The 12,006-nt window shown below is 44.2% G+C and overlaps 1 protein-coding gene across 1 annotated transcript; it reads left to right on the top strand.

The window, feature by feature from the left end:
- The first annotated feature begins 5,658 nt into the window (after nt 1–5,658).
- Nucleotides 5,659–7,961, top strand: LOC101761379 (LOB domain-containing protein 4). Its single transcript, XM_004968278.4, has 3 exons — nt 5,659–6,198; nt 6,739–7,547; nt 7,642–7,961. The coding sequence occupies exon 2, from the start codon at nt 6,764–6,766 to the stop codon at nt 7,532–7,534; it is 771 nt and encodes a 256-aa protein (XP_004968335.1). The 5' UTR covers nt 5,659–6,198; nt 6,739–6,763; the 3' UTR covers nt 7,535–7,547; nt 7,642–7,961.
- Nucleotides 7,962–12,006: the final 4,045 nt, after the last annotated feature.

The raw sequence follows: 12,006 nt of genomic DNA, 5'->3' as shown, positions 1-12,006 counted from the left end.
CCATGAGAGAACCAATTGGATGTGTCTAGAAACCTTGCCTGGTTACACTTTTCGAGTATGATATCTCTGTGGATGTACGTACTGGTTAACGGATTCTGCCAAACATTCTAATTTTCAAAGCCATGTCCTTTCACTTTCACTTTATTTTATCCTCCAAGTATTACATGGGCCAATCATAGCACCTGGCCCCAAAGTGCAAGCAATCACATGGCTGCGGGTCCGCTTGCTAGTAGATCATTGAAAAGTCAATAATTTATGCATCTGTGCCTATCAAGGTTTTGGGGGTTATTTACGCACTGTGCTAATGGTGACCATGAGCCACAGAAACTAGTTTTCCTTGTGTGTAATTCATTTTCACCGACATGTAACATCCAATTTGCTTTGCTGAAACGAAATATAGGGATGACAGTTGAGCATGATTGCCATACTTTATGTGATGGTAGTGCATGGTCAATATAAGTAAGGATAAAGACACAGATCTTACACGATCACATGAACCACTTTTGCTTAGGCACATGAAGATGTGTTGGGCTCCATATAAGCAGGAAAACTGCATTATTCTTATTTTTTGCAGTGCACAAATTACACAGTGGGCCCTTAAACTGTCACCGTTTTACTGGACCCTTAAACTGACTTCTGAATTCTGTGGTAGGTCACTTAAACTACTCCACTGACGTAAATAGCCCCGGCTCCACACAAGGGGGACGCAGCCAAAGCTGTTTGTCAAGATGGCATCAGATGATCATGTCATGGGAGGATCAGCAGCAGCCTGCCCCAATCAAGCATCCCCATCGCCCCACTATGCTTCGACAATCAACGTGCAGCTCTGCAGGTGAAGGTCAGTGATGCTATATTTGGCAACTATTATCTGCATAATGCACCACACTAACAGAACAAAACCACCTGCAACATGTCTTGTGATCGAGGATGGTTTGAAAGCATGCGTGCATGGCCCTGAACAAGAGTCAGGTAGCCCCATGCATGGCCTGGCCAGACAGACAGGATTCTCTAGCGAAAGGTACGGTTCCATGCACGCCCGTGCACAACCACCCCACCCCACCCCCACCCTGCACGCCCCTTGTGACCAGAATTCAAAGGGACTGTTCCCTGCAACAGTGCAAGTGCAACCTTGAATCTGTACCACAAGGACCCATCAGCTCAGCTCCATATATTTCCTTCCCACACAGCCATAGCTAGATATGCATCATCTTTCACTTGTGCACACACGCTAGCTGCTCGTACTTTTTCCATGGATGCGCACCACCTCTCTCTGAAAAAGCTACTACCTCTGTTCCTCGTTCCAACTTTCTTGGAGAGTCAAACCATTTTATGTTTGACCAAAATTATATAGAAGATCATAAAAGTTTATGGCACCGAATAGATATACTATGAAAATATATTTAACGAAGGAACTAATGGTACTTATTTGGTATCATGAACGTTAGTACTTTATTGTATAAATTTGGTCAAATTTGAGATGCTTTGATTCTCCAAGAAAGTTGGAATGACTTATAATTTGGAACAAAGGGAGTACTTGTATAATGAAGGGAGTATTTTTGTTCCAACCCAAGGTTCAGGCCTAAGGTTCAAACTACCAGAATTTTTTAGCCTTTATTTAACTGATAAATCATGTATGGATAGCTTTTTTCCAAAATTAAAGAGTTTTTTCTGTTCTATAATAATAAAAAAGCTGGAGTCCCTTGCCCTAATCCTTTTCAAAGGAACTGGCTCGTGAAAAAGCTGAGCCACCCCAAACATGCCTATGGGCTATGGCATGGGCTACGGTCTGTGGCAATAACTGGCAAGCTACAGACAACTACTAGCTGCTGTTTCCACTGAAAGATTTGCGATTTTGTTGGCGATGCCGAGCGTGATGAGTTTTAGCACTTGGATGCAAGTTGCAAGGGGATGCAGCTCAAAAGGACAGGCATGCTAGGTCGTGAACCTGGGGAAAGGCTGCCGCCATGCATGCATCCAGACACAAAGGGTAGGGACTAGCCTAGCCCTAGCTTAGGCCTTGTTTAGTTGGGGAATTTGGGAGGTGCCAAATTACTGTTACAGCACTGTAGCACACTGTAGCGTTTCGTTTGTATTTGTGAATTATTGTCCAAATATTGACTAATTAGGCTCAAAAGATTCGTCTCGCAAAGTACAACAAAACTGTGCAATTAGTTTTTAATTTCATCTACATTTAGTACTCCATGCATGTACCGCAAGTTTGATGTGATGGGGAATCTTCTTTTTGCATAGTGTCAAAGTTGGGAGTTGGGAGTAACTAAACATGGCCTTAGCCCAGTACTACTACTACCTCCTCTTCTCGGCCCCCTTCCTTAGGTCCAACGATTTGATGTCTGTGGATTTCAGGATCGAATTAATGTTGGTGTACTAGGATAGTGGCTTGCACACACGAGATCGTGTTCTTGTGCGGGATCTTATGAAGATCTTATTATGGCCTTTTGTAAGTTGCATTTTCTTAATAATCATCTTTAGATGGCTACAAAGATTCAGTTGGTGGCGACGGGTGTATAGCTATGTCACCCTTTCTCCGATCCAGCGCTGCTCCCCTAAAAACTTTGTAGCAACAAAAGCATGGAAAAGAAATCACCTCCGATCCCCAACAAAATGATTGGGCATGCGCGTTCTTAGCTATGCTATGCTCATTTTAACTAGTTTTAACTTTATAATATGGCTATTTTTTACGGAGTATAATTAATATGGCTAATTGGTTGATAATTCACCTCAAAAACTGTAACTTTCTAACTTCCTTGCTAAGTTTGTTATGGTTATGAAGGTGTAAACTGTAAGCGTGCACTTCAACTACCTTCCTGCTGCAGGTCACAATATTATTTCAACATTATCTTTATTCCGGAGATTCCTTTATGTGCCCCTTTTCGTCCTCTCCCAAAAACTCTACTGGTCTTACAGTCATCATCTTTAATTTAAACCAGGCTGCATTAAGATCCTAATGCCATACGACTCATCCCTCTGATTATGATGCAAGCCTGGTGTGCTGGCAGGACCAAAGGGTCCGGAGCAAAGCCAGGTGCAGCAGCGGCCAACCCACGATGTAGGCCGAGCTAGCATAGTAGTGCAGGTATGGCTGGGGGCTAAGCTTGGCAGGGCTGTGGCAACACGATGAAGACTTCAGACAGTCCGAGCTACTTGCAATGGCACCAGAACCAGCTGCTAGAGTTCTAAATAATACAATCTTTTTACTCGTAGCAAAAGCACACGCGTTATATAATAACACCACATGCATGACAACCTTTATGCATGGCTTCCTGAGATGAGATGATGGCAAATCTTGCTTGTTTGGTTGTTACACGCCATAGCTGATGAGCCCTTTTTTCATTCCATGCATATGTATGTCATGCGGCATCATTGTACATGTTGATTCCAATAAAACTAATGGCGGCCTAGCTACTTAAAGGTGGGGCCTGCCTCATGATCTTAGGGCTCCTCTGTTACCACGTACTGTAAAAGAGAGCTTAGTGTGTGAACCTATACTTGTCTGTTCTTGCCTTCTTGGAGACCGTGAGCTCGCTCTCTTTCTTGAGGAGCTTTTACATGTTTGCTCTGTTGACTACTCGAATTGACCTGGCTTTTCCTTTAGGAAAGCTAAATTGACCAACATCTATGTAGTTCTGGGTCAGACACTGTTGTTACAGTGGTCGTTATTACTGTTGTTGTAGTAGCTGTACAGTTCTCAAACCGGAAGATTAAGTTGATCATCGATTATACACCATAATAATTCCTTGTTTTGTTTCTTTTCATCTGAAAGATGGCACCTTTTTTCCCCTTGTTTTCTGTTTTGAAATAAAGATCTGCCTGGGGTGTGAACACTGTACTGTCACTTGGTCTCAGTGATCTGCATGATTGTTGTCCAGACTGGACTGTGGATGCTTTTTTGCAACTTTTTTAGTTTTGAAAGCTTTGCGGCAACTTGTAATTACATTGTGTTGAGATATGCATGGTACGTAGATCATGATGATACTAATTATATATATAAGCTTCAGCTACGTACCTATAAATGACAAAGATGACAAAATCTAACCCGAAGTTATCATGCTGTAACAGTGCCATCATTGAGGGCCACATGTACTTTGAATTATTTTATGGGGCCTGTTTCGTCGACCTGCAAAGTATCAGATCGACAGTAATCTATTGCGAGTTGTTACCCATAAGCATCAAACATATCTTCATCAACTAACTGTATGAAGGTCATGTCCCTGTCTGGATCAGTTGATTCTTTAGGACTTTGTTGATCAGTACAAATTTCTCTATTTTCAGCACATTTTCTTGAGATTTCTCCTTCCTACTGTATGTATATGGATCAGAAATGGATGCAAACTTTGATGTAGCGTGTCGTTGAACCTTTTTAAATTCTGATTGCTGAAAGGTGGGTTGATGCATGAATTATCCTTTTTGAGTTTGATGCAGTAGCTACAATTGGATGGTTGCTTTCTGTACTGTTAGAACCAGTGAATCCGACGTGGGAACTTAAACGTTGTTTATTTGCTTCGGCACATGTATACAGTCTCTCCGTCATGTTGTAGACACTATGCATGGTCTCAATATTCAAGTTGTTGCCATCATTGCATCGTGGAGAAGTCATTAAACATCTAATAAAGTCATTTTCACATGAACAATACAAATAGTTGAATATGTTTTGGTGGCGAAAGGCATGTAAATATTTTTTGCGCCCATTCTAAAATAAAACGTCATGTACGTATTTCTTTTAAGTGGAGCCAGTTATCATGTATAAAAGAAGTTAGTTTTATTTGTTGACACTGCACTAGTGTAGCGCGAGTCCAAAAATTAATCATATAATCAGAGAACATCTGTAGTAGGCTAACCCTAATCAAAGAATCTACTTAATCCCCTAGCTAGCTAGGTTGTTAGTATAAATAATTGGGCGTGACAGTGCATGCCGATAACTTGCACTGATATCAGCTCGTCACTAATGATTGCCAATTATACTGCGGCGGCGCTTTTAATTATGAGACGGAAGCCGTGGACAAGGATTAATTAGTTGCTAAACCACATTGCACAAGCACCCTGTGCCGTGCCCGCGCCATCGATCGCCGCACGGTGTGCCAGTCTACATCGCCGGCCTCCTTTATGATTGTGCTGCGGCTTAGGCAAAGCTCAATTAAGCTAAGCCAGTTCATGCATGAAAGAGCATGATTACTCCTGAACCGGACGCACTCAGGAAGGATGTGGCTTTCTAAGAGAACCATGAATACGTATATCGGTTACTCCCTCCGTATCGAAATATTTATCGTTTTTAACTTTTTCTCGCAGTAGCGCCCGCCTATTATCAATTTGGACAAGATTCTGGTCGAGGTTTTAAAATTCTCATACAAACTTTACCATGAATCGGACGGTTGCGTCGTCTTATACAGTTATACTCTATATATACTAAGTAGGCGTGGTTGAATAGTTTATACGTACATTTATACCTCTTGAGCTACTCCCATGGGCAGCAGCCATGGGGGACTGTTTGTGAAAGGTGATGAAATGAGGGGGCACTGTGGTAGATATTCTTGCGAGTAGTGGCAATGTCACCCTCACACTTTTTCTTGTACTGCCATTAATCTCGGTTTGTCCTTATTTATCTCTTTACTCTCTCTCTCTCTCTCTCTCTCTCTCTTCCTGCCTGACCCCAGGCCCTTTTTTTTCCCTTTGCAACACCTCCATAATATCATAATATTCTTCAACTCTCGCTTCCTCATTCAAAACTGGCCTGCCTTTTCATAGTGTGTGGTCGATCTATACACCTCACCTTTCCCTTTGCTGCTGTTGGAGAGGAGGAGAGAAGCTGATCTTTCTCTCTCTATATCTCCCTCAGCGCGCTCTATCTCCTCCATGGCTCCATAGATCACAGCTTGCAGAGAGACAAGAGTTAGGCTATTCTACCTGATCATATGCCCCTCCTGCAATTCCTCCATCCACATACAAATTGAAACAAGAATTGCTTGCATATATCTTTGTTTGTCCTTTCCTCTATTTTTTTCTCCTCTTTTATTTCCATTGTGCAGCTTGTTAGATAGACAGATAGTAGCTTTGGATATATCATGGAGGAAACAAGCTAGAGCAGAAGCAGCAGCAGAGAGGAGAAAGGGGATTTTAAAAATCCTTCAACATAGTCTCTGCCTGCTTCTTCATCAGATCTGTCCTCTGTGTGACCTTAAAGAGGTGAGGATGAGCAGGTCTCCACTGGCTACATCACCTTGCATGAGAAATTTGAAAAAACAAAAGCTTTGATTTGCAGTCATCTGGTCTTCTCTTGGTACTATTTTATCATTCATGCTTCTTGAGATTTGAGCAAAGATCATCTTCTTTTCTTGGAAATTTGTGCTTCTCGTGCCATATCATCATACGTGCACACCCACACAAATACACAGCGGATCACACTCCATTTGTATTCATGATCATGCTGCTGATTTCCACTGGTCCCTATGTCAGATAATTTCCGCAGATAAGGATTCTACAGTTTCACTGTCCCAAGGAAAAGGGGAGAACATACATAATTTCCTCATTTTCTCCCCCAAAGATTGCATACATATATACTTAGATCAGAACTCCTTCAGCTCCAAAACCCTAATCTTCTCCTCCTTCCGCCTTCCCAGAACAATCCTCAGCCAAGAAAACCCTAACCCTAAAACTAGTACCAAAAGATGCATATTCACAATTTATTTCTTCGAAAAAAACTGACAATCTTTTCAATTTTTGCAGGTACGGTAGCCCGCCCGGCCCGGAAATGGCATCCCCGTCGAGCACCAGCAACAACTCCGCCCTCTCCCCGGCGGCCTCGTCGGGGGCGACGACGCCCGGCGCCGGTGCGCCGTGCGCGGCGTGCAAGTTCCTGCGTCGCAAGTGCCTGCCGGGGTGCGTGTTCGCGCCCTACTTCCCGCCGGAGGAGCCCCAGAAGTTCGCCAACGTGCACAAGGTGTTCGGCGCCAGCAACGTGACCAAGCTGCTCAACGAGCTGCTCCCTCACCAGCGCGAGGACGCCGTGAGCTCGCTCGCCTACGAGGCCGAGGCGCGCGTCAAGGACCCCGTCTACGGCTGCGTCGGCGCCATCTCCGTGCTCCAGCGCCAGGTCCACCGCCTCCAGAAGGAGCTCGACGCCGCGCACGCCGAGCTCCTCCGCTACGCCTGCGGCGACGTCAGCGGCATCCCCACCGCGCTGCCCGTCAGCGGCGGCGCCGCCCCCAGGCTCTCCGCGGCAATGCCGAGCCCCGGCCAGTTCGCAACGTCCGCCACCGCAGCCGCCGGCATGTACAGCGGCCGGACGAGGCTGGGGCTCGTCGACGGCATAGCGCCGCCGCCGCCGCCAGCCGGGTGCTACTTCATGCGGAGCAACAACGTCGTCATGAGTAGTAGCCCGGGCGCTGACGTGGCGCCCGTGCTGCCTTACGCTTCCATGGCTAATTGGGCCGTGAATGCCATGAGCGCCACCACGACCGCCACCTCCGGATCGGAGAGCATCGTGTTGGATCACAAGGAAGGGGGAGACAGCAGCATGTGAAGCGCCATGAATAGTAAGTGGCCTCAGTAATTTCCTGCACTGCAATCATGCATGTAACTATGTGTATATGCTTTGTGTTTTATCTGTTCTACGCTTGTCTTGTGCAGTGATTTTACCCCTTGTTAAGTGAGATGATGTGGAGACATGTGCTTGAGCCCCTTTGCCCTTTGATGAGCTTGGGATTGCTTACTGAAGGAAGCTTCGAGGAGATAGCCGCAGGGAGCTAGCCCAATGCAATCTCAGGTTGATTAAGAGCTAAGGAGCAATCTATCTATCTATATATATCTATCTTTCGCCGACATGAGTTAAATATATCTGCACCCCTTTTTGCATGTTGTGCAAACCATACTTTGGAGTACTAAATGTAATCGAATCGAGATCTTGATCGCTCTTCTTTCCATGATTAATTCTTCGTTTTCGCAGGATCCATCGATCAGTCATTAGTACGTAGAGCATGCTTTGCGATCAGAAAACAACCAACTTTAGGCCCAATAAACAACCAAAGGATCCTACTTGCATGCATGAGTAGTAGTACTAAGCTTGAAGGCGCGCGGGGGCCAATTAAAGGGTCTACATGATCTGCATCTTATATCATATGTCATAGGCACCAGTGACCTATGCTAGCTGCTTGCATATATGCTCCAGATATATGATCGTGAGAGATGCTTAATAGTCTGGGAGGGAGATTAAAACAGTTGTTTATGGCGAGCATCACATCATTTCTTTCGCAGACATTCTTCCCGTCCATGTTAGTAAACTGTAAAGGCATGGGAAAAGCAGTATTCCGGGCACTATTCTTATAGGTCCCAGATCTTTTTATGGATCTCACTGTTGGTGCATTGTACATGTATTTATTCCATCATCTAGAATTTTCCTCCATTGGCATTGAGTCTTTTTCTAAATCCTGCGGTTCTGACTGGCCACTACTACTTTTCATGCTTATGATCGGTCTCTGCTGCGGGATCTTGTTCATTGTGATCGTTTGTTCTTCCTTGTGATCGAATTTATTGGATCTGATCGAGTTGCACTTCCTTTTTAGTTCTAGCTTCCAGGATTGAAGTGTGCCCCGTTCTTGATTTTACTGTTGGTCCCTTCAACAATGCTGAATGCATGCTCGATCTATCCAGTTGTTGGTGTTTTGTTGGTTCAGCCCCATTTCTGCACTACTTACATACCCCAGCAATTAACATTAGTTAGGAAAGTTTGACTAAATTTTGCTAGTATATAGTTCTTTAATTTGTCACAACTATTGCATGATTTATATTATATAGTTTCTTTGTCCCAAGGCCACTGGTGCAGTACTGCCATTTTCCAGCCAAAGTTAGCCAGAACTTGAGCAGAGAATTCCTTAACCACCACACAGCGGTCAATCTCACTAACAACTTTCGATCAAATTAACAGCCCCAAAGGAAATGTTTTTCAAAAGGTCTGGACTCACTTTTGTGTGAGATCTATAGATTCTTGTGTATTTCAGCTATAGTCGAACTTATAAGTGCTGCATAAACAAATTGATGTTGGTATATATTAACTATTTCGTTAGAATATTGACAGTATGCATTGTCCCCTTTTTTGACGTTAAACTGCTTATCTAAACATGTCTACTGATTTTAGGCTACTCATCCATGCAAACATCAGCTCTACATGTACATACATTCACTGATATGCTTACATGAAAAGTGTATTAAAAAGTTTGTGCTATGGACTAACATGTGAAACAAAAGTATAGATACTGCGGCGTTTTCAGTCAAAATTAAGCTTGACATTAATTTGGTCATTTCCGTGCATGAATTCTACTTGGACCAATCAGACAATGCAATGTGGATGATATCAACAGAAGCTTTCAGTTTAGACATTGATTGTTTCCTTCCATTAAACTCCATAAATCATTTTTTTTCGATAAAGGAAGTTTTTATTAAATTTCAAGGGCATTACATCATTAAACTCCATAAATCATATGAAGCATTGTTTTCAGCCAATAGGGTTCTGACAGAATACTGTATTTTTGCGGATATACTAGACATTCTGTAGCTTTTGGTCGAGTGAAATAACAGCTGAAACAACTTTATGCATTTTGTGATTATTAGATTATTATGAGATGCGTGCGAGAGCTTCTTCACTCCAGGCATGCACAAAGCTTAAAGCTAGTTAACTTTTGACCTTGTACCTAGAAAAGGGCCGCATCAATAATTCAGCCATAGACGATATGATCGAATTTGAAGTAGCTACATGTTACGTGTATTACAAGTACCTAACACATTCTTCGCACATTTGGTTCTCTGCGTGATTTGGACTCTCTTCAGTCCACCAATTACCTAGTGCGTAATTCCTAACTTTAAGAATAAAAATCCAAGCAACAATTGCATGCGTGTGTCCCTATTTGTCACATTCTCTTCACATTTCTTACTTTGTAACTGATTGGACAGGTAATGCAAAACAGACTTAAGTCATTCCAAACAGTAGCTAGAAGCCTAGGATGGCCCGTTTCTTGTTGGTCCTAGAGTAAGAGCTATCCTTAACGCATCCCTTTTCTTGGCACTATACATGCATCGATCAGATTTGACATTCACTTACAAGACATTTTTTTAAAAACAATGCATTAGTACTAATTAACTGGCAACTAATAAAATGGAATATTATATATGCTGAAAAGAAACCATGTCTTTATGCCATATTTATCCTAATTAATAGAAGAATAGCACAAGGTTGAGAATGATGATAATGATGGGTTGAGTTACGCTACCCGTTGGTGTCTAATCAGTTGTCATTTTCTACCGATGCATTTGGAGATGTCAAAGGTGCATCCATCCATGCTGCACACTATAATAGAGCAGTTTTTCCTAGCTATTACGACTGCATTGCGTACCAAGAGAGAAAATGGTACAAATATTAAAGTAACCTCAGGACATTAAACATATTATTAGCATTGATATTTTTAAATAAATATCCAACCTTTATTTATTATTTAAAAAAACTTTTCTCTGGTTCTATGTAAGAACAGGTTTCAATATAATTCTCTTATCAAAGTTTTGAGATATCTGCCTGTAATTCAAGTTTGGTGCAAATCTGTTTGTACCTTAGTTAATAGATATTCAACTCCAATTGTCAGATTTAGTGGCGGGGGAGATCGCAAGATCAAGAACCCAAATGGTAACATAGAGACGCAAGGTTTACATAGGTTCGGGCTTGCGAAGAGTAATATCCTATGTCATGTGTTCTGGTGGATTGTGTTGCTGGTCGTAGGTGCGAAGAATTGAGGTTAGATGAGTTGCGTCGCCCTCGGGGGGCGCCCCTACCTACCTTATATAGGCTAACGATCTAGGGTTACAATCGGATAGGATCTAATCCTAGTCGGTTGTTACATGGAAAGCAATCTGAGTCGATTTACAACAAGTATCCCGAGATATCCGGGCAGAATCCATTCACCCGGCCTCCGGACTTGTGCTCCACGTATCTTCGTGCCTTGGCCCGCACGGGCATGGTGGGGACCCATGGGTACCCTTATCCTTCTAGCCCTCGAGCAATGTGGAGTCGAACAGGAACCTGACGAATGCGCAACGAAGCTTGTAATGTACTCGGCTGAAGGTGTGGTGTCGTTAAAGTGATGGAGAGGCTGCGCAGTGCTCAAAAAAGGAAGAAAAAATTGAAATTTCCATATGACCAAATGTGCATGGCTATGCGACTGCCGAACTCCGGGATGTTTGGCATCCTGTAGATCGAAGGAAAGCACATAGAGGGCATCGAAAATGCACTTCATATGGAGTAGCCCTCGAGCATTTAAGCGAGTAAAGTAATTGGTTCAATAGTCAAGAATCTAATATATTGTTTCCGTCATAAAAGGAATTCAAATATAGCGCCCAGCCCCTAAGCGCGAGAACTGGCGGAGCCATAGAGGCACGCCGGTCTGAAATAGGCGCCCAGCCCCCAAGCACGAGGACTCGCGGAGCCGCGGAGGCACACCGACTTGAAGTAGGCGCCTAGCCCCCGAGCGCAAGGACTGGCGGAGCCGCGGACGCACGCCGACTTGAAATAGGCGTCCAACCCCCTAGCGCGAGGACTGGCGAAGCCTCGGAGGCATGCCGACCTGAAACAGACGCCCAACCCCCAAGCGCGAGGACTGGTGGAGCCACGGAGGCACGCCGACCTGAAATACACACCCAACCCCCGAGCGCGAGAACTGCCAAAGCCGCGAAAGTACGCTGATTCGCCTCCCGCCTCGAGCCAAAGAGGTCGGCCGGGCAATGTGAAGCACCCTAAGTCGTGTGTGGCGCCCAACCCTTGAGCTTGGGAGCCGGCCGAGCCACGAAAGCATACTGAGTCGCCTACCGCCCCAAGTCAGAGAGGTCGGCCAGGCAACGGGAGGCACGCTGAGTTGTTTGTAGCACCCAGCCCTCAAGCTTGGGAGCTGGACGAGCCGTGGAAGCATGCCAAGTCGCCCTCCTCCCACACAGCCTAGGTCGGTCGAACAGCGGGTG

This window comes from Setaria italica, chromosome V (genome assembly GCF_000263155.2).
Source record: "Setaria italica strain Yugu1 chromosome V, Setaria_italica_v2.0, whole genome shotgun sequence".
NCBI lineage: Eukaryota > Viridiplantae > Streptophyta > Magnoliopsida > Poales > Poaceae > Setaria > Setaria italica.
Note: the sequence above shows the minus strand (reverse complement) of the source record. Positions and strands in the feature narration are given on the sequence as shown.